Below are 23,233 nucleotides of genomic sequence, written 5' to 3'. Positions count from 1 at the left end.
CAGTTCAGCCCATGGTATGGATGGACCTTCACAGTTGAACTAGCCACTTCCCACTGATGGACATTTGTCCACTTATGTGGGTATTTCTGGAAGTGTCATTCCTGGATCAGAGGGTGTGTGCACTGAAGTAGGTTTGATCAAATTACCTTCTCTAAAGGTTGCACCTCTTTACTCTCCTGGAAGTAGTGGATGATGATACTGTCTTCTACTCTGCAGAATTTGGACCCCAGAGCAATAGACACCTCTGCCCAACACCCTGTAGGGGCTCCTAGAAATTACTAGAGGTGTCCGCTTGTGGTTTTGATAACTTTCTTCATAGCTTTTTCTTTTATTTTAATGATTGAAAGCATTTTTATTGTGAACAGCTTGCAGAAAACTTATGTTTATAGGTTAAAGAATGAGAGTACCGTGAACTAGGTGTCCAAGATCTAGGTAAAGAAAATTTGATCAGGACCCTCAAATACCCCCGTGTGCTCCTTTCTGATGGACTGAAACTTGAAAAAGCATAATCCAAACCTTTGTGGTAATCATTCCTTTTTCTCTAGAGTTCTATTCATAGCTAACCTATATTCACGCAAAAGATTTGAATGGAATCCACCTGCAATGTGAGAGACCTGGGTTTGCTCTCTGGGGCTGGGAAGATCCTCTGGATAAGAGAATACTAGTATTCTTGCCTGGAGAATTCCATGGACAGAGGAGCCTAGTGGGCTGCAGTCCATGGGGGTCACAAAGAGTCTGACATGATTGAGTGACTTTCACTTTTCACTTTCCTTTTAGTTCAGCTGTAACTATGTCCCCCCAGTTTCCTTCCTTGCATCATTCCAGGTTAGTGTTGGCCAGAGCTGCATGTTTTGTGCTCTGGCTGTGACATTACTGGCGCTTATCTTCTGGCTGCTCTTGCGCTCGCGGTTGGCAGTGGGTCTGCAGCTCTGAGTGCTCCTGCTTGGAGTGTGCTGGCCTTTGTCACGGTGTTGTTGTTCAGTCACTAAGTTGTCTGACTCTTTGTGACCCCATGACTGTAGCCTGCCAGATTCCTCTGTCTGTGGGGTTCTTCAGGCAAGAATACTGCAGTGGGTTGCCATTTCCTTCTCCAGGGGATCTGCCCAGACTAGGGATCCAACCTGTGTCTCCTGCATTGGCAGGCGAGTTCTTTACCACTGAGTCACCTGGGAAGTGACCTTTGTGATGCAGACACCAACAGACATCCAGCAGGCGGGCCATCCGCAGCTAGAGCTTGCCACTCATAGTTCAGTCTGTCCTTGCTCCTCGCCCCTTAATGTGCATCTTTCCTTCTCACTTGCATGTCCTGTCACTTTCATGTCCCAGCACCAGAAGCAAAGTCAACAGCTACTCTAGACTCCTGAACCAGCTCCCAGGTGCTACAGTCAGATCCCTGTAACAAATCTCTTCTCCTTTTCAGAAATTTAGTTCTGCTTTTCTAAGTGAATCTTGTGTGACAGAGCGTGTGTCTCAATAGAAGGTTTGGTTTGGCCTGTCTTTGAACTTTGTGTTGGTCTATGATTGCCTCTTAACTGTCCTGCTTGCCAGCACAGAATAGGGTAACCCGAGCTGAGCCGGCTTTCACACCTGCGCCCCAAGTCTCGGGTGGCCCTTTCCTCTATCACAGGGTGGAGATTCCAAAGCCCAGTGCCAACATGAATGAGTCCAGGCCCTGAAGATGTAGACTGGCCCTGTGGTGTGACCCAAATGCTCTGAGAAGTTCAGTGTATTTATTTCCTGTTCCTTTGTAAGATGTTTTAAAATTTACCATTAGAAAAGCAAAATATCTGAAAAAAATGAAGTGAACTAGGAATTTTTATTCCAATTCCATTACTATTTAGCCATGAGATTTCGGTCAAGATGCTTTGCTTGGGCTTCAGTTTCCTCGTTTATGTCTTGAAAGAGTCAGCTTCTCCGTGGAGAGGGGTATCTCTAGGTCTTCCCTGTCTTTGGTATTGTGTGATGGTGTGGTTTTTTATGTGTGCCTACACGTAATGTGTTTCAACGTGATGTGCGAACTGGAGGTACTTCTTTGTATCACCCAAGAGAGGCTGGTGGCTGTCCTGATGTCATGAATGAGGGGATCCCATCTTGCAGAATCTGAGGAGGGATGATGGTGGAGGAAGACATCATAAACACTGGGTCAGAGGAAAAAGACAGATGGTGTTAGTGTAAGTAGAGGAACATATATCTCTGGAAACAAGAGGGCCAGCTTAGACTGAGTGGGCAGATCTAGGCAGAAAGCTGCTGGGCCCTGACTCAAACCTGGAAACATCAGAGAGAAGAAAGAAATCAGCAGGCCTTGGATTTGCCCTGTGCTAGTGATGGCTTGGCAGGTTGATTATTTATGCCAAGACAGTCTTTACTTGTGTGTGAGAGTGTAAGAGTCAGGGCTAAGTATTAACAGTTCACGTAAGTCCAATTCAGCCTCCACCTCATTGCTTCTGGGCTAATTTTATCCTCTTGTTTTCCTTGGAGAACCATGTTTCCTCCAGCCCTGGTTCCAGAGCAGAGTTCCTGGAACCAGGGTGGCCTCCTCCCACCAATAGTCATCGCAGGGAGCTGTCCACTTAGTCCGCCTTGCCCAGTTAGGACACCACTGGTTCTTCCGGGAACTCGGGGCTTTGGTGAAAACACATTCCCCTGACTTTCCCTCTTGCTGAATCTGAAGGCTCAGCCAGAACAGCTAAGCCGTGCTTGATCCTGAGTTCAGCCCAGTACCTGGCAGAGTGAGCTTGGAACGGAGGGGTTATTGTTGGTGAATTAACCCCGCTTGCTGACTGTGAAAGGAAAAGCATGTTCCTGAGCTAGGAGTGGTGGTTACCTGCCCCTTGAGCACTTCAGCTCAGAGGTTTGTTTCTGCCTTGCTGGAGAGGTCTTGTGCCATAGCCAAGGCTACCCTCTCCTCGGTTTAACGGTCAGAGAGTTGTTAACATGAAAGGGATCAGAAGCTGGTAAAAGTGTGGTTTAGTTCCCCTTGCTTCCTTACTGTCTTAGCAGGTTGCTTGGACCCAGAGCCCCTCCCACCCAAGACCTTTCAGAGTCAAGCCCTGTGAACAGGGGCTGTGTCAGTGTGAGGCTCAGGCTGTTTTGATTGTTGCTTTACCCAAAACTCTGGAACAGTAGGCTCTTAATACGGTTGAAGAAATGAGTTCAATTGTTTGTTTTGTCTGGGTGGCATAGTCATTTTTCCATTCTGCGTGAGTGTGGCATTTTGTCAAACCTGAGTGTTGGGTGTGTGTGTTGTGTGTGTTCTGGGTGGGAGAGAGAGGAGAGTGAAGGGGGACTCAAAGTGGGAGTCACTGGCTGACCTCAGGAGAGCCCTCTGACCTTCGGCTACTCAATCCAGCTGATTTGGTAGACTTTCTAGGCAGTTCTAAGTCCCACCCTTGACACTCTTGACTACTGTTTCACCCAGGGAAACAAGACCCAGAAGAAGATCCCAGGATACGTTTCCTTCTGTAATATGTGTTCAGCAGCAGGAGGCTTGGGCTGGGGAAGAAGGAGGAAATACCAGCCGCCACCTTGATTTTAGACCTTCTCTCTATGTACTCCATAAACAGCAAAAGGATTTATTTATTATAAAGACCCTCATTGAAGACCTCTGCTCGCCCTTGCCTGACCTCTCTGTAGCACTTGGGGTGCTTTTTGTTGCAAGTAATGTAATACCCAACTAAAAGTAATTTACACAAAATAGACATTTAATTATCTCACTTAAGAAGTTATAGGTAGGTGGTTCCAGTGGATCAAGTTTGCCTTTTTAGAACTAGATTTTTTTGTTTTTGATTGTGGCAAAATATACTAACATAAAATTTACCATTTTACCCTTTTTAAAATGTATAGCTTGGTGGCATTAAGTACATTCATGTTGTTGTTCAGTCATCACCATTGTCCATCTCCAGAACTTTACATCATTCCAAACTGAATCCTGAACCCATTAAAGGATAATTCCCCACATCCCCCTTTTCCCTAGCCTCTGGTGTCTATGAATGTCACTATTTTTGGCACTTCATATAACGGGAAACATAATATTTGTGTCTGGCTTTGACACACAAAAGTTTTAAACTTTGATACAGTCCAATTAAACTATTTTTTCTTTGGTTAATTGTGCTTTTGGCATCATATCCAAGAAATCATTGCCAAATTCAATGACACGAAGATTTCCCTCTATGGTTTCTTCAAAGAGTTTTATAGTTGTGGTTCTAATGCTAGGTCTTCGATCCATTTTGAGTCAATTTTTGTGTCTGATGTAAGGTAAAGGTCCATTTTCATTCTGTGCAAGTGGATATCTAATTTTCCCAGCACAGTTTGTTGAAGGACTATCCTTTGCCCAGTGAATAGTCTTGGCATCCTTGTTAAAAATCGTTTGATTATTTACGGTGGGTTTACTTTGGGCTCTTTATTCTCAGGTTCTTTTTATTGTTTGACTCCATCAGCCTAAGTGTGTTGGGTATATTTTTTGCATCATTGTTACAAAGTGGCTGCCTCAACAGAAGGTATTCTACAACCATATTCAAAGTCAAGAACCAAGGATGTGTCATTCTCTCTCAAATCAGGAACACTTTCCAGGGGTCTCCTGGCCCCAGCAGACTTCCTCTTAGACAATGATGCACTGAAACCAGTTTGTACCAGATGGTGAAAGTTGATTATTACATTTTCTAGATTTTTTGAGCTCATTGCTAAATACCATCACCCTAGAAATTGACTATGGTGGGAGTATTTATATACACCATGGCACATGACAAATGCTACAAATCAAGATTTTTTTCCCCCAGGAGAGTGGTTTACCAGTACACTATTGCTTTTAAGTATTACAAATCAGAACAAGATGATATGGCCACTCTTACCTTAAGGGAATCTTGGAAAGATAATGTCTGTCATTTTCACCCTCTCTCAAGGAAGGGGACTTTGCCGGCAGACAAGGAGAGGGAGAGCTAGGGAAGTAACAAATGGTGTTCTACATTAATGGTTCCCAATAGTGGGAACTTTTTGTAATCACTGAAAAGAATATCTTCAAAGGGTGTCTCCCAGAAGATAGAGCACTGTGGGCTCAGTGGTAGGATGCACCAAGCTCTATCAGTTGACATGGTAATTACAGCAAGAGGTGGGGCCCAGGACAGGCTGTCTAACCCATGTGATGGGGGCCTATTAAGGACATGGCCTCAGCAACTTCCTGTAACCACAATGGGGAGCTGCCTTGACATGGGACTGTGAATGGCCAGAGGACATGGGGCTTGGGATGATGCTGAGGGGAACCAAGGAGCCCCATGTGGGGTCTCAGAGGGTAGTAGACGTGTTCCCTGAAGAAGAGCCAACAAAGGAAGGCCTGCCATCCTTGGCCAAGAACTCCTTGCTGATCAGGCCATGGATGGCCATGATCTTGAGGAGTCCGTGGCGAAACTTCTGGCCAATGAAGACGTAGATGAGAGGGTTGAGGCAGCTGTGCAGGAAGCCCAGGATCTCGGTGGCGTCCAGGGCCCGGCCAATGTCGTTGCGGCGCTGACAGGTCTCGGTGATCACGTGGGCCCTCATGAGGGTGTCCATGACCAGGACCAGGTTGTAGGGCAGCCAGCAGAGCAGGAAGACGAGCACGACAGCAAAGATGACCCGCATGGCCCGGTGCTTCTGTCCCATTTGGGCTGAAAACAGTGTGCGCAGGGTGAGTCCATAGCAGAAAAGCATGACCAGCAGGGGCAGGAGGAAGCCAAAAGTCTGGGGCAGGACCCTCATCACCATACGCCATTTCGTTGTATTGGCACCCATGTCCTCGTAGCAGACTGCACTGGAATAGGGTGGGTGGATGGCCCTGCGGAAGATGAAGATGGGCAGGGCCAGGATCACGGACAGGGCCCAGATGCCTAAACATATGAACTTGACCCAGTGCCGCTTCTGGGTCAGTGTGCGTGTGGCATGGACAATGGCCAGGTAGCGGTCCATGCTGATGCAGGCCAGCAGTAGAATACCACTGTAGAAGTTGACTTCCTTCAGGAGTGAGACCACCTTGCACAGGGGTGTGCCGAAGATCCAGCCCTTTGCCTTGGAGGCAGCCCAGATAGGCAAGGTCATGGCGAAGAGCAGGTCAGCCATGGCCAGGTTCAGCAGGTAGACGTCAGTGACGGAGCGACCGACCCGGCTGTACAAGATGACCAGCATCACCAGGGAGTTTCCCAGGAGGCTTAGCAAGAAGACCAGGGCATAGATGATGACCACAGCATGCTTATTGATATCCAGAGATTCTGGCCGACATGGGGCAGAGTCTGGTAGAATAGAGGGCAGGTCAGTGTTGTAACTGTAATTGCCAAAATCTTCATCGCTGTAATTATCCCAGTTAAATCCATCCATATTTGAAGTAAATTTTGTTTCAGCCTAAAGAGGAGAGACCAGGATTACTGCACAGTAAAACCTTCTCAGATTCTAGCCCAACAGCTTGTACATCTCATATGGAATTCTTTGTGTTAGCTTATATATTATATGGAGGTAACTTTCACTTCAAGGAGTCACTAAAGTTCTAAGGTTTTGGAGACACATTTAGAAAAAATGATTTCACAAAAAGCGTCTAGTTTCTTTCAATGTCAGAGAGGTTCTTATCACTTTCCATGACATTGCCCAAACCATTTTTGAAACTTCTTCTTGTAATCCCTACAGAACATGCTGTCTTGGATCCTTGGAGGTGAGCATTTGACTGTTGAAGCTGATTTTTAATGTCAGAAACAGGAGGTACCACTCATTTTTCAACCTAGGGAATTAAGCAGGCAATCTAATTGGGTTAGATCCCTAGAAAAAGATCAAAGCTTGACTATAAAGCTAAGAGATGAATTCTTTTGTCCAACTTTCTGAAAGTTATTTTGGAAGGACTGCTCTGGTTGTTGATGTGAATGTAAATTGGTATAGCCACGATGGAGAACAGTATGGAGGTTCCTTAAAAAGATAAACATAGAGCTATCATATGACCCTGCAATCCTACTCCTGGGCATATATCTGGAGAAAAACATGATCTGAAAGGATACACCCACCCCAGTGTTCATTGTGGGACTGTTTACAATAGCTAAGACGTGGAAGCAACCTAAATGTCCATCCACAGAGGAATGGATAAAGAAGTTGTGATATATATACATATGTACAATGGAATATTACCTAAAGCCATTAAAAAGAATGAAATAATGCCATTTGCAATAACATGAGTGGACCTAGAAAGTGTCATACTGAGTGGAACAAGTCAGACAGAGAAGGAAAAATATCATATGACATCCCTTACATGTGGAAACAAAAATAAATCATACAAATGAACTTACAAAACAGAAAGAGACTCACAGACTTAGAAAATGAACTTACGGTTGCCGGGGCTGGGAAAGGGGGGAAGGGGTAGTTAGGGACTTTCAGAAGGTCATGTACACACTGCTACATTTCAAATGGATAACCAACAAAGACCTACTGTATAGCACATGGAACTCTGCTCACTGTGGCAGCCTGGATGGGAGGGGAGTTTGGGGGAGAATGGATACACATATATGTATGGCTGAGTTTCTTCTCTGTTCACCTGAAACTATCACTACATGGTTAATCAGCTATTAGCCCAATACAAAGTAAAAAGTTTAAAGTTTAGAAAAAAATAAAATGAAGTGTTCTGGAAAAACAATCTGAGTGATAGCAGCATAGGGTTTCAGAATGCTCAAGCTATAAGGAAGTTGTACCACCCAGAGTTTTTCTTTTGATGTGAGAGGCTTCCTCTGGGAACACTTGGGTAGTTTGAAAAAATATATTAAAAACCATAAGCATGGGGATTTCCACATGGGTGGAAATGTAGCAGATTGTCTTGGGAGCTCTGAGCAGGCATATTCTGCCATGCAGGGGTGAGCAGAGAAAGGTAGTATGTTCCCAGCATAAGGAGGAGGGCCAGCAGGAAGCAGAAAAGGCAGGTGGAGACACATGATCCTTGTTTGGGTGGCTTCCCAATCCTGATGGAGATCCTTCCTGTGTTGCTCACGGGTGCCTTCTTCCAAACCTGACTCTCCAGCAACCCCCAACCCCACCGTAGATTATCCCTAGCTAACTTCTGTGGGCTCTGCCCTTGTTAAGGGGGTAGCAAAGAACCTGCTTTCGGGGGAAGCTGCAGCCACTCTGAAATATTATCCCAGTTTTCCAAAAGGAAATAAACTAAAGTGACCAGCTACTGAATTAGCTTCCTTTTGAACCACAAACTGTATCACTATCATGTCATTTCTTTATAACAAGATATGGCCATCCTGTGACCCTATGCCAGTCTGTAACTCACCTCAACATGGTACCCAGTGTTAAAGAGACGAATATAAAATAAAAAGGCTCAGGAACTACCTTATACTCACTGCTGCTGCTGCTGCTGCTGCTAAGTCGCTTCAGTCGTGTCTGACTCTGTGCGACCCCATAGATGGCAGCCCACCAGGCTCTGCCGTCCCTGGGCTTCTCCAGGCAAGAACACTGGAGTGGGTTGCCATTTCCTTCTCCAATGCAGGAAAGTGAAAAGTGAAAGGGAAGTTGCTCAGTCGTGTCCAACTTTTAGCGACCCCATGGACTGCAGCCTACCAGGCTCCTCCATCCATGGGATTTGCCAGGCAAGAGTACTGGAGTAGCATGATCATAATAAAGTAAGGACTATAATGATGGTGATGGGATGTGAAGAAGTTGGACCCTTTATATACTGCTGGTGGAAACATAAAATGGTCCAGTTGCTTTGGAAAACAGCTGTTAAGAAAGCTAAAACATAGAGTTACCATATGATCCAGCAATTCCACTCCTAGTATACTCAAGAGAATTGAAAGTGTATATCCCCACAAAAACTTGTATGTGAATCTTCTCAGCAGCATACAGCCACAAAGTGGAAGTAACTCAAATGTTGATCAATTGATAAATAGATATGCAAATAGTGGTGTACACATACAAGGAATATTAATCAATCAAACAAAGTAATGAAGAACTGATATAGGCTGCAACATGGGTGAATCCTGAAAACGTTATTCTAAGTGAAAACAGCCAGAGACAAAAGGTTTCAATGAGTTTATTCTCATGACTGCATGGCTGCTGCCTAGCATCATGAGAGGGTATCTTATTGGACATTGCTTGCTTGGGAAAAGATCAAAATTCAAATTCAAAGAACAGTTTCCAGCTAAGGCCTATCACTTTTGTAGCATTGCAAAGATGAAAAATTGTTAGTTGAACCATTGTAAGTCGGGGACCGTCTGTATACAAACCCCACTGAATTGTATACTGTAAATGGGTGACTTTTATCGCATGTGGATTATATCTCAATTGCAACAGATGAATCAAAGGTGTGTAGAAAAGAATGTGTATGTGTGTGTAACAGAGTCACTTTGCTGAACAGCAGAGATTGGCACAACATTATAAATCAATTATACTTCAATAAAAAAGAAGAAAGGTGTATTGGGCTTCCCTGATGGCTCAGTGATAAAGGATCTGCCTGCCAATGCAGGAGATGGTGGGTTCCATCCCTGGGTTGGAAAGATCTCCTGAAGAAGGAAATGGCAACACACTCCAGTGTTCCTGCCTGGGAAATCCCATGGACAGAGGAGCCTGGCAGGCTACAGTCCATGGGATTTCTAAAGGAGATTAGTCCTGGGTGTTCATTGGAAGGACTGATGCTAAAGCTGAAACTCCAATACTTCGGGCACCTCATGCGAAGAGTTGACTCATTGGAAAAGACTCTGATGCTAGGAGGGATTGGGGTCAGGAGGAAAAGGGGACGACAGAGGATGAGATGGCTGGATGGCATCATCAACTCGATGGACATGAGTTTGAGTGAAATCCGGGAGCTGGTGATGGACAGGGAGGCTTGGTGTGCTGCAATTCATGGGGTCGCAAAGAGTCGGACACAACTTAGCTAATAAACAACAACAGCATAAGTGTAAAGGAAATAGAAATACTAAATCAGTAATATCATCATCAGCATCAACACGAAAGTCCTAGGAAGTTTTCCTCTTTAGCAGAAGAAACTGTTACTGTCAGTCATACATAGCAAAGAAGAAGGCAGAATGAGGTTAGGAGAAACTAGAAGAACAATGCCCCTTTCCTCTAGAGTGAAATAATTCTTAACTTTCACTTTTCTGAGATGGTATCTCTCCGCGAAGTGAAGGGGGCCAGATAAATTACCTTCTCAGAACACAGAGATCACAAATAAAGCAGATTAAGTCAGTCCATGAACCTAAAAGATGTGATGATAAAGATGGGGCCCTGCCTGGTGAGAGAGGTGACTAGCACAGCTGGCTCAGCCAGTGTTGCTTGCAAAACCTGTGAGAAACCACTGACTCTGACATCCCAAGGTCAAGACCAAATTTTCTCAGAAGCCCAGAGTAATGAAATCACAAGATAGGTCACTTCTGGGAGCTGATGATCAGAGATGCTCTTCAGGGAGCACATGACCTAAGAGAAGACCCACCTTAGAGAGTGGATACAGAGCACGATGGATGCAGAGAGCTTATGCCCGTAGAGGGGAGAACCCAACATTTACAAGCATCAGCTGCGAGAAGGCAGAAGCAGGGCAGCCACAGAAACTGCCTGTCTCAGAAGCAGCAGCAACAGCCAAGCATGTGTCACAGTCAAGTCCTCATTCCAGATAATCCAGTGCTCAACTGTGCAGGAGATGGGCTGGAGGTGTGTGGGTGAGCTCCCATTACTAGACACGAAGGCTCAGCCTCAGGGACCAAGGGGTGACCACACAAGTCAGAACAGAAGGTAGAGAACTCAGAAGTGGAAACCAGGCCAGGGCAATGACCTCCGGCCACAGGAGGCTGGGGCAGGGGAATGTTTTGTTGTTGTTTGTTTGCTTTTTGGTTTACCGGTCTCTGGTGAGGCTGTTTGACAGTTGAAGGGAGATACATATTTGAGATCTGATTTGTGCCTCCCAGGTACATGGTCTTGCTTGGCAGTTACAAACAGACAGGCACAGCAAGGCTCAGAAACCAGCTTTTAGTCACAGAGCCTCTCAGTGCTGCGGCCAGAATTTCAACTAGGTGTGAATGACTTCACATGCTATTTTCAGTCCACAGATCTGCTTCTTTAAAAAAAAAAAAAAATCACAACTCAACGTTTCAAATACAGTTGTGGACTTCTCTGGTGGTCCAGTGGTTGAGAACCCACCAGCCAATGCAGGGAACACAGGTTCGATCCCTAGTCCAGGAAGGTCCCACATGCCCTAGAGCAACTAAGCCCGTGCGCCACAGCTACTGAAGCCCGTGAGCCTACAGCCCATGCTCTGCACTAAAAGCAGCCACCACAATGAAAAGCTCCTGCAACTAGAGAACAGCCCCCACTCACTACAACCCAGTGCAGCCAAAAATGGAAATAAATAAATGAATTTGCAAAAAAACATAGTTGTAAGATGATTTCTTGAGATATCCTGAGTTTAACCTGGCTATAGTTCCCTCTGATTGTTTGATGTTTTGTGCATTGCTTTCTTTGCTATTCCTTAGACCCAGGATGAAAAAAAAACAACCCTCACAGGAAATAATAAACCAAATGTCCTTGAATTGACTGGCTCCCTGCTGGTAGCCACCCGATTATGTCCTTGGTAACCAAACAGGACAGTCCCTCACTGAGTGAAACTGCCAGCCCCCTAGTGACTCCATGGAAAGCATGATTCTAATTTATTTCACAGAAGTTTTATACATAAAAGAGCCCAAATACTTAAGACAATCTTTTTAACAGCAGCAACACAATAATAATGCAACAAAGTCCAGGTTGTTTGAATACAATTCCAGCATTCTTTCTCTCTAAAAATAGAATCCACACATATTTGTGTTTAATATGGGGAAGGAGGGCCTCACTAGGATCTGGCTCAGACTCAATTGTAGCCAAGGCAAGGAGAGCTGGCTGGGAGCGGGAAGAGAAGAGGGTGGGCAGTGAGTTGCCCTAGGTTGTTGGAGAGAGGGGTATGGAAGAGGAGCAGAAGCTCTCCCTTTGAGGACAGGGTGGTCTAAAGAGAGAGTGGAGAGACTGAGAGGTGTGGGGATAGGTGGAGGGGACAAATGGAGCCTGGGTGTCAAGGGGGACAGAGAACAGAGAAGTGTCTGGAAGGTGGGAGGGGTGGGTGTTTCAAGACTTACTGTGATTCTGGGCTTGTCACCTGTGGGACACCTCCAGGAAAGGCAGATGTGTCTGACTGAAGAAAGGGCGGCGGTGCTGAGAACACAGTGAGGAAGTGAGTGGTGGATTATATTGCTCAATTCTGGGGTGGAGTCCCTGAGGGTGCAGGATGCTTTTGATAGTTTGAATAATTAATTCTCAGGTCAGCTCTTTAATGACAAGTAGTCATTTTATGAACTGGCAGAGTTCATTTTGGGAAGGGGTTTCCTAGCCAATCTTTCCATTTCCCAGATGAGGAAACTGAGGCCCACCCAAAGAAAATAGTCGGCCCAGCATGGCACAGATTTCTCATCTTTGCCTCGAGCTCAGCAGCCCTGAGCTCTTTCAGCAGCCCTGCCTGTTTCTCCCTGCATTCCAGTTGTGTCGGGCTTCCAGGGCTTACCACCCAGCAGTTCTATGGCTCTTCAACGTTTTTCCCATCTCAAAGGGAGCAGCTCTTTAAGGCACCAGAAATGGAGCTTTAGCCTTTGGCACGCCAGGTGGTTTTCTTCCCTGGCCTCTCCTCTCCACCCCACACAGCCCTGGTGTTCTTAAATCCTCATAAATTCCTTCTCCACACCACGCCCTTTTGAGAGCTTCCACCCCCACATGGGTGCCCCATTCACCTCTTCTTGTCTTTCTCCTCACTCCCCAGTCATCCTCTCTGACCATGCTCCTCTCTTAGGGCACTGATATTTTGTCTTGCTTTGTCCACTTGGAATCAGGTCAGTAGTAGCTACTAATTTCGGAACCGAGACCATCTCATTTGGAAAGAAAGACATTTGGTAAGGGTTAAAATCCCATCCAAGTTCAAATACATTTTTGAAAACGGATGACACCAAGCATATGTTTTGTCACATCTGCTATTGATAACAATTGGAAGGTTAATTTCAGGCGGAGCTGTGAACGTTAATTCACCACACCCTCCCAAGTCCTTACCCTTACAGTAATTGATACCCCAGGCCCTCTGCTACTTGTTATCCTGGCCTCTTGCCCCAGTCATCATCCCAGGGCCCACAGGGTACTCAGAGCCTGTGGAAAACTCATCTTAGCTGCCTACCCCTAGGAAAGAACCTTTGAGTCCAACTGTTTAGCAAACATTCTCTGTCACCTTTCTCTTTACTATGCTGGAGAACCCAGAGACTCCTGGTCAGGTGATGGTAAACCCAGACAGAGACCCAGGACCTGTGGAGAGAGGCCGTGAGTGCAGTAGTGAAAAACTCTGCTAGCCTAGCTGCTCTGGGCAAGCGACTTTTCCTTTCAGATTCTCAGCTTGCTCATCTGTAAAATGAGACTCATTTTAGACTCAATGGTAGACTCTGACTCACTAGGTTGTGCTGACGATGAAAGGAGGGATTATCTATAAAACACTTAAGACACATATAAAGCACAGGGTTAGCATTTATTATTGGTATTATTACTATGGAAATAGTTGATCTGCTAAAGCATGGGGTCTCTCCCACTACATTGCCAAGCAAGAGAAAGCAGTGGGCCTGCTTTCTGGGCTGACTTCCAGGTATATCTTGATTTGCTTTAACCTGAAATAACAGTCGTCACTTTAGCTCTAATGATGAGTGCCTGCTAGGGCCTAGCATCCAAGAAAAGTGCTTTTTAGAATCTGTATCACTTAGTCTTCATAACGGCTGCATGAGATGTGCATTTTCTGAATGAGGAAACCGAGACTGTGAAGTTAGGCAACTTACCTAGAGTGACGCAGATGAACTGAGTTTTAAGCAGTTCTTAAGACATGTTTTTTTTAAACCTGACCTCAAATCTGGCGTTCTGTCTACCGCAGTGAGGGACTGGATCCCAGCCTTAGGTTTCTGAGCTCCTGTCAGTACCTCTCTGTCCCACACAACTGGATGCAGAAAGGAGAGTCCAGATCTGACATTTCCCAACCAGTTTACTTCTTTGTTTTTGCCATACTGTGTGATTATGGGAGTTTAGTTTCCTGACCAGGAATTGAACCCAGGCCCTTGGCAATGAGAGCATGGAGTGCTAACCCCTGAGCTGCCAGGGAGTTCCCAAGCAGCCTACTTCTCAATTTTCATTAGACTGATTTCACTTCCACCGAGCCCACCGCAGGCCTACAGATGGTGGGGTGAATTCAGAACTGTTTTCCAGTCCTGGTTATGTTGTTAAAGATCAGGGTGAGCTTGGACAAGTCATGTCTCTCTGGGCCTCCATGTGGTCCCCTGGAAAACGAGGAGGTTAGTCACATATGGCTATAAATAAATAAAATATTTAGTTTTTCATTTCAAGTGTTCAGTGGCCACATGTGACTCAGCCCAGTTCAGTAGCTCAGTCGTGTCTGACTCTTTGTGACCCCATGAATTGCAGCACGCCAGGCCTCCCTGTCCATCACCAACTCCCAGAGTCCACCTAAACTCATGTCCATTGAGTCGGTGATGCCATCCAACCATCTTATCCTCTGTTGTCCCCTTCTCCTCCTGCCCTCAATCTTTCCCAGCATCAGGATCTTTTCAAATGAGTCAGCTCTTCACATCAGGTGGCCAAAATATTAGAATTTCAGCTTCAACATCAGTCCTTCCAATAAACACCCAGGACTGATCTCCTTTAGGATGGACAGGTTGGATCTCCTTCCAGTCCAGGGGACTCTCAAGGGTCTTCCCCAACACCACAGTTCAAAAGCATCAATTCTTCAGCACTCAGCTTTCTTTATAGTCCAACTCTCACATCCATATATGACCACTGGAAAAGACATAGCCTTGACTAGATGGACCTTTGTTGACAAAGTGCTGTCTCTCCTTTTGGCTACAGTATTGGATAGTGCAGATGTCCTTCAGGACATTTCTATTATTGTAGGAGGTTCATTTGTACTGAGTTGCCTTAGTGAAGACTTAAATACTTTGTTTCTGCAGTTCATCACTTCAGTTCTCAGGTGACTCACAGGAAGAGACTGAAGTTTCCAAGTTCCTTCTATCAGAACATGTCCCCAGCTGCCCGAAGGCCAAACTGCTCACCCACCTGATGTTGTTGCTACTGCTGCTGTTATTGGAGTAGCCACTGATGCCTCCATGGTGACCCAGGGCTTGGTAGCTGTCAGGGATGTTGGACAGGAGAAGGCAGCTTCTGTGTGGAAACTTCAGACCCAGGGCTGCCGAGGGGGAAGTTCAGGAGGCCCACCAGGGGAGGTGTCCGCACAGAGGAGCAACGAGGTCTGTCCTGGGACTCTGACTAAAGGTTAAGGCTCTACCCGGCAATTCTGTAATAGCACTGGGACTTTTCACACCTTCCTGGCTAATGGTTTCTAGAGGAGTCTGAAGGCGGTGGTTTGCCTAGTCCATCTCTGTCTCATTTTCAACATATGCTTTCTTCTTTACAAGGGAATGCAAGCAACCCCACCTCCCAGCTGACACATGTGCTGAATTTATGTTTACACTTTCTTCCTTCCTTCTAGGGGCAGGATGAGAAGTATCCTTGCTTCTTCTTTTGAATTCCTGCACCTGCCTGTGGGACCCACTGCCTCTCATAACCTTGAGGGTCTTGCCTCCTGGTCCCTCTGCCTCTCTTTCCTGGAACCACCTCTTTCCCTGAACTTGCATGTCTTTCTCTCCCTTCCTCTGTACTAGGACTCCTTCAGCTACTTCTACCCCGGGAGAAGTATTTGCCTCCATTTCAAAGGCAAACTTCTTGAAAACACAGTGAGCAGCTGCTGTATCCACTTCACCAACTTCTTGTTCACTGCTTAACCCACTGCAACCAGCTTCCTTCCCACTGTGCTGCGGAAACAGCTTTTGCCAAGGTTCCCAATAACCTAGAGTTGCTAAACCCAGTAAACCCTTCTCTTAAATAAAGCTGTTTTAATATTATAAAAATCAAATGGGCATATTGTAACGAATACAGGTGATGCAAGAGCATATAAAGTGAAACTGGATTCCTTTCCATCCCTCTGTTCACCTGTATCTTGTGTACAGGTGTATCACCTGTATCTTTCTGGACTTTTCCCCATGCATCGTTAAAATAGTGTTAAACTAGTTATGTTGTTTTTCACTTTAACAATGTATCATGTTCCTATTTCACGTCAGTCCATATAGATCTATCTTATTCTTTTCAGTGATGACATCATGGTCTATGGCAAGGATGTTCAGTTCAGATCAGTTCAGATCAGTTCAGTCGCTCAGTCGTGTCCGACTCTTTGCAACCCCATGAATCGCAGCACGCCAGGCCTCCCTGTCCATCACCAGCTCCTGGAGTTCACACAAACTCACGTCCATTGAGTCGGTGATGCCATCCAGCCATCTCATCCTCGGTCATCCCCTCCTCTTCCTGCCCCCAATCCCTCCCAGCATCAGAGTCTTTTCCAATGAGTCAACTCTTCTCATGAGGTGGCCAAAGTACTGGAGTTTCAGCTTTAGCATCATTCCTTCCAAAGAACACCCAGGGCTAATCTCCTTCAGAATGGACTGGTTGGATCTCCTTGCAGTCCAAGGGACTCTCAAGAGTCTTCTCCAACACCACAGTTCAAAAGCATCAATTCTTCGGCACTCAGCTTTCTTCACAGTCCAACTTTCACATCCATACATGACCACTGGAAAAACCATAGCCTTGACTAGATGGACCTTTGTTGGCAAAGTAATGTCTCTACTTTTCAATATGCTACCTAGGTTGGTCATAACTTTCCTTCCAAGGAGTAAGCGTCTTTTAATTTCATGGCTGCAATCACCATCTGCAGTGATTTTGGAGCCCCCCAAAATAAAGTCTAACACTGTTTCCACTGTTTCCCCATCTATTTCTCATGAAGTGATGGGACCAGATGCCATGATCTTAGTTTTCTGAATGTTGAGCTTTAAGCTAACTTTTTCACTCTCCTCTTTCACTTTCATCAAAAGGCTTTTTAGTTCCTCTTCACTTTCTGCCATAAGGGTGGTGTCATCTGCATATCTGACATTTCTGCATATCTGCATATCTGCATTTCTCCCGGCAATCTTGATTTCAGCTTGTGCTTCTTCCAGCCCAGCATTTCTTATGATGTACTCTGCATATAAGTTAAATAAGCAGGGTGACAGTATACAGCCTTGACGTACTCCTTTTCCTATTTGGAACCATGTTGTTCCATGTCCAGTTCTAACTGTTTCTTCCTGACCTGCATACAGATTTCTCAAAAGGCAGGTCAGGTGGTCTGGTATTCCCATCTATTGAAGAATTTCCCACAGTTTATTGTGATCCCCTGGAGAAGGCAATGGCACCCCACTCCAGTACTCTTGCCTGGAAAATCCCATGGACGGAGGAGCCTGGTGGGCTGCAGTCCATGGTGTCGCGAAGAGTCGGACATTACTGAGTGACTTCCCTTTCACTTTTCACTTTCATGCATTGGAGAAGGAAATGGCAACCCATTCCAGTGTTCTTGCCTGAAGAATCCCAGGGACGGGGGAGCCTAGTGGGCTGCCGTCTATGGGGTCGCACAGAGTCGGACATGACTGACGCGACTTAGCATTGTGATCCCCACAGTCAAAGGCTTTGGCATAGTCAAGAAAGCAGAAATAGAGGTTTTTCTGGAACTGTCTTGCTTTTTCGATGATCCAGTGGATGTTGGCAATTTGATCTCTGGTTCCTCTGCCTTTTCTAAAACCAGCTTGAACATCAGGAAGTTCATGGTTCACATATTGCTGAAGCCTGGCTTGGAGAATTTTGAGCATGACTTTACTAGCATGTGAGATGAGTGTAATTGTGCGGTAGTTTGAGCATTCTTTGGCATTGCCTTTCTTTGGGATTAGAATGAAAACTGACCTTTTGCAGTCCTGTGGCCACTGCTGAGTTTTCCAAATGTGCTGGCATATTGAGTATAGCACTTTCACAGCATCATCTTTCAGGATTTGAAATAGCTCCACTGGAATTCCATCACCTCCACTAGCTTTGTGGGTAGTGATGCTTTCTAAGGCCCACTTGACATCACATTCCAGGATGTCTGGCTCTAGGTGAGTGATCACACCATCATGATTATCTTGGTCGTGCAGCTCTTTTTTGTACAGTTCTTCTGTGTATTCTTGCTACCTTTTCTTAATATCTTCTGCTTCTGTTAGGTACTTACCATTTCTGTCCTTTATCGAGCCCACCTTTGTGTGAAATGTTCCCTTGGTATCTCTAATTCTCTTGAAGAGATCTCTAGTCTTTCCCATTCTGTTGTTTTCCTCTATTTCTTTGCATTGATCACTTTCTTATCTCTTCTTGCTATTCTTTGGAACTCTGCATTCAGATGCTTATATCTTTCCTTTTCTCCTTTGCTTTTTGCTTCTCTTCTTTTCACAGCTATTTGTAAGGCAAGGATGTAAGATGATTTATTTGGTAATTAGCTTATAGACGAATGAAGCCCTCGTGACACAGTGGTAAAAAATCTGTCTGTAATGCAGAAGACCTGGGTTTGACCCCTGGGTCAGGAAGATCTCCTGGAGAAGGAAATGGGAACCCACTCCAGGATTCTTTCCTGGAGAATCCCATAGGCAGAGGAGCCTGTCAGGAGTTGCGGAGTCGGACATGACTGAGCTACTAACACTTATAGGTGAATATTTAGGTTCTCATTATGAACAGCTTTGGATGTAGGTCTTTGGGAATTTGTATGTTTCAGTAGCTTAAGTACAATTTTGCTGGGTCATAACTGTGCATGTTTAAATGTTGATAAATACTACTCATCATTCTTCAAAAGACTGTTCCAGTGTGCTCTCCTATTATTATGTACTCTCCTATTACCTACTGCTGCTGCTGCTGCTAAGTTGCTTCAGTCGTGTCCCACTCTGTGTGACCCCAGAGAAGGCAGCCCGCCAGGCTCCCCCATCCCTGGGATTCTCTAGGCAAGAACACTGGAGTGGGTTGCCATTTCCTTCTCCTATATAAGGACCTGTTACCCTATCCACTCATACTGTCTCATAATTGTCAATTATGGTAAAATATTTTCTCCCAACCTGCTGTATGCTTTTAAACTTTATTTATGGTGAAACAGATACTGTACAAGTCTTATTTGATCTCTGCAACATTTCACCCCACCGACTCCATTCTTTTATTTCTCTGAGAAACTCTTTTGGTCTCATTTGTTGCTCTGTTTCTTGATCCATTCCTCAAATATGGATGTTCCTTGGAGTCTGCCTTGATCCCCATCTCTCCCTGCTGTCCGTAGACCAGCCCACCTGCCTCCTTGGCTTCAGCCCCTGTCCAGTCTGGGTCAGTGTCTCCCACATCTATAGTTCTCAGCTTCTCTTCTAAGCTTCTGTCTAAGCTTAAATTCTTACATGCAACCACTTCCTGAAATCTACCCTGAGGTCCCACAGATGCTGCAAACTCAACATATAGAAAACTGGTCTCTGGAGAAGGAAATGACAACCCACTCCAGTATTCTTGCTTGAGAAATCTCATGGACAGAGGAGCCTGGTGGGCTATGCAGTCCATGGCATCGCAGAGTCAGACACAACTTAGCAACTGAACAACAACACACAACCAGACACACTGTAATTTAAGGAAATAGTTTTTGATGGAAATAAGGCACAAAATGGAGAGTCAAGTGACCTAGCAATATGGAATACAGGGTTTTGTAAGAAATTAACATGTGTGTATAGAATAATAGTTGCAAATATTCAAACAATAAAGTCTGTAGCTAAATGGAAAGCAAACAACTGGTCTCATGAATTCCCTGACATGGGTGCCCCTGCTCCTTAACGGGGGAACGGGCATGCCCCTCAGGCTCACCTTGCTCCTCCTCTCTACCAAGGCCATCTCTCTAACATCTTTCTGTATTATCTCCTCCTCAATATCTTCATTGACGAGCTAGGCCCCGCTTTATTCTCTCACCTAAGCTACTGGATTCATTGTGGGATGCCTCTGAATTTCAGAGCAAATCTGTCTGAGTTAGGATCCCAGCAATGTCAGTGGCTGTAGACCTTGGGCAAGTTATTGTGTCTCACTGGTCTCAGTTTCATCATCTGTAAAATGGGGATAATTAGAGCACTCACCACATAGGGTTGTCACGTGGATTAAATGAGCCTATATTTACAAAACAGTTCGAATGGTCCTTGGCACTGTTGGTTCCTGCTGCTGCTGCTACCACCATGATCAGATCACTATTTTCCTAAATGTTCTCTGCCTTAAGTCTTTCTCCTCTCAATCCATCCTCCACTCTATCAGAACCGTTTGCCTCAAATGTGAGTTTGATTACCTTCTTTCCCTCTTACAGCCCTTCAAGGACCTCTGTTGCCCTCAGTCAGGGCCAAATTCCTGATCTGGGCACTTGGTGCCCCTGCCTCTGATGCTTCTCCTGCCTTACTTCTAGCCATGCCCTCTGGAATACTTAACTCTGGCCACAGGGAACAACTCGCAGTTCCCCCACTACAGCTGCTCTGGTTCCTCTTGGGCTCTAGCACACAGTTCCTTTTCCCTCTTCCCCACCTTCTTGGGCCGGCCAGCTCTCTGTCCTCTCCAGTTCAGGCCTGTTGTCACCTCCACGCACCTCCACCCCTCTCTGTGCTTCTCTGCATCCCCAGGCTTACCTCTACGATGGCATCAATTTCAGGGATTTATAATTATCAGTTTGACGGCTTCATCCTCCACGCTGCGAGGTTCTTGAAAGAAGGGATTATATATATATATATATATATATATATATATATGAAATTTTGTCTCCCCAAAGCTATCCCACACAGAGTTTGGCACATTCTAGGGGTTTGATATCGTTTTGTTGAGCACCGAATAAACTGACAGGGTGAGAGAACTGAAGTATGTTGGTGCATTTGAGTAATATCTGATTTAAAGAAATAATTATGTCACCCAAATTTCCCAGCCCCCACCCCCCCCACCAGCCTGTGAGCACAAACGAAGTCACGTCAACAGTGATAAAACCCAGATTATACAGGCTCAGACCTGCGTGTTCATGAAGGGCTTATTCCCAGTAGACTGCTCCCCAGAAATACGGGGGAATCTGTTGGAGGCATCCCCGAGGTGCGCCTCTGGTGCTGCTGGGCTAGACCTGCGCCCTGGGCTCTTTTCTGGTGGACTGGTGCCATCATGGTGCCATCACAGCGCCATGCTCTGGGACGGACTATGGTGACCCTCGTGGAACCCTCAGCTGGAGAGTCCTCAGGGTCTAACAAGCTTCCCAACATCTTTGTGGAGCTTCTGTGCTCTCTGTTGGACTTGGTGGGACTCTTTGGGGGGCAGTGTTGAGCTAGAGGCTGGTCTTCAACATTGCCCTTCCATCTCTCCCAAATAAGGGGAGACAGTCAAGCTCCCCCTTACCTGGCCCCTGATTTCCTCCTGAGTTCTCTTCCCAGAGCATATTGCTTACTCTTAGAACACAGGCTTCTGCTGGGTTCCCTCCCCCCGATCAGTTCATCAGGTAGGACTGAGCTCCCTGCTGGAGGTCCTACTAGAATATGATGTCTTCTGCTGTAATAAGAACCAGCCCTAATAAAAGTGTCTGAGTAAGTCTAGCTTCCAGGAGGGGACCGCTGTCCTTTAGGGCAGGGATGATTCTATTGCCCTGTTTGCTTCCATAGCCCCAGCTCTGCCCCTCACTCCCTCCATTCCCTGTACTCTGCCCCCCTCCCCCACACTCCCACCCCCACCCTGTGCCAACCTTGCTGCTGCCTTTGTTAAGGAGAAGTTCTCACCAGCTCTCCAGGGCAGGAACTGCTGTTGCAAAATCCTTCCTCCCTGAGATGGTAATGGGATGCAATCTGGGCGGCCCTGACCCCAAGAGGCGGTCCGCAGGCGCTGGTCAGAGCCACAGGGTTGCCCAACCACTGCAGAGGCTTTGGCAGTCTGCTTGAGGCAGAGGGGCCAGGAGTAGCATGCCTATTTGAGACTGTGCAGTCTGCCCAATAGCCCAAGTAGGGCAGCTAATCACCTAGCCACAGAATGGGGTCCACACCTCTTCTGAAACAGCATTCTCAGGAGTACCATAACTGGATGACCACTGTGTGTGTGCTTAGTCGCTCAGTCATGTCAGACTCTTTGCCACCTCATGGACTGTAGCCCACCATGCTCCTCTGTCCATTGGGTTCTCTAGGCAAGAAGGCTGGAAGGTGTTGCCATTCCTTTCTCCAGGGGATCTTCCTGACCCAGGGGTCGAAGCTGGTTCTTTACTCTTGGGTTCTTTACTGTTTGAGCCATCAGGGAACTCCTACTGAGTAACCATAATTCGGATAAGACTTCTTGAGCAGTCAGGGGATGTGATCTCATACCATGGAGCTGCAAGAGTCCTCATCAACTATCTTTAGTATTGAAGTCTAGCTGCCTAAGCATTGTAGAGAGGGTCACCTAGACTCAGCCCCTTCTTCTGAAGTGCTCAGAACTTGGGCCCACCAAGTCATTGTAGTGGTTGGAAGGAAAAGGCAGAGAGCCTCAAGCCTCCCCTCAAACACACCAAACCAGATGCCCTGGGGAGTAACTGGTACTCCTGCACCCTGTCAGTGAGAAGGTACGACATATTAATATAATCTCTTTGGGAAATAAAACTGCCATTTCTTAAAACTTAAACATATACCTACCACACCTTGTCATTTCATACCTAGGTATTTACACAAGAGGAATAAAGGCATATCTCTACACAAATATATGTACATAGGTGATGAGAAGAAACTTACTTGTAATAACCTCAAATTGGAAACAACCCAAGTATCAGCAACAGATAAATGTGTAAACTAATTCAGTATATCCATGCAATGGAATACTACTCAGCAGTATTTTAAGACAAAATAATTATGCTTTTGAACTGTGGTGTTGGAGAAGACTCTTGAGAGTCACTTGGACTGCAGGGAGATCCGACCAGTCCATCCTAAAGGAAATCCGTCCTAGGTGTTCATTGGAAGGGTTGATGTTGAAGCTGAAACTCCAATACTTTGGCCACCTGATGCGAAGAGCTGACTCATTTGAAAAGACCCTGATGCTGGGAAAGATTGAGGGCAGGAGGAGAAGGGGACGACAGAGGATGAGATGGTTGGATGGCATCACTGACTCGATGGACATGGGTTTGGGTGGACTCTGGGAGTTGGTGATGGACAGGGAGGCCTGGCGTACTGCAGGGATGGGGTCGCAAAGAGTCAGACATGACTGAGCGACTGAACTGAACTGAACTGAATTATGCCGAGTGAAAGAAGGCAGGTAATAAAGAGTGTAT

General features: G+C 45.9%; 1 protein-coding gene across 20 annotated transcripts; it reads right to left on the bottom strand.

The window, feature by feature from the left end:
• Positions 1–1,786: 1,786 nt before the first annotated feature.
• CXCR2 (C-X-C motif chemokine receptor 2) lies at positions 1,787–21,887 on the bottom strand. Of its 20 annotated transcripts, none has more exons than XR_011254678.1 (6): positions 21,726–21,887; positions 20,607–20,678; positions 12,738–12,872; positions 12,093–12,168; positions 4,848–6,366; positions 1,787–2,138 (listed from the first exon to the last, which is right to left on the bottom strand). XR_011254678.1 is itself a non-coding variant. In XM_069578301.1 (5 exons), the coding sequence occupies exon 5, from the start codon at positions 6,340–6,342 to the stop codon at positions 5,278–5,280; it is 1,065 nt and encodes a 354-aa protein (XP_069434402.1). In that variant the 5' UTR covers positions 6,343–6,366; positions 12,093–12,168; positions 12,738–12,872; positions 20,607–20,678; positions 21,692–21,762; the 3' UTR covers positions 3,684–5,277. The 20 variants fall into 20 exon arrangements, 11 of the variants coding, with proteins under 11 accessions (XP_069434402.1, XP_069434406.1, XP_069434410.1 ...); XR_011254676.1 differs by having other exon boundaries at positions 21,692–21,762; XR_011254675.1 differs by lacking the exon at positions 12,738–12,872 and having other exon boundaries at positions 21,692–21,761.
• Between the last annotated feature and the right edge of the window lie 1,346 nt (positions 21,888–23,233).

Source organism: Ovis canadensis, chromosome 2, assembly GCF_042477335.2.
Source record: "Ovis canadensis isolate MfBH-ARS-UI-01 breed Bighorn chromosome 2, ARS-UI_OviCan_v2, whole genome shotgun sequence".
NCBI classification, from domain to species: Eukaryota; Metazoa; Chordata; class Mammalia; order Artiodactyla; family Bovidae; genus Ovis; species Ovis canadensis.
Note: the sequence above shows the minus strand (reverse complement) of the source record. Positions and strands in the feature narration are given on the sequence as shown.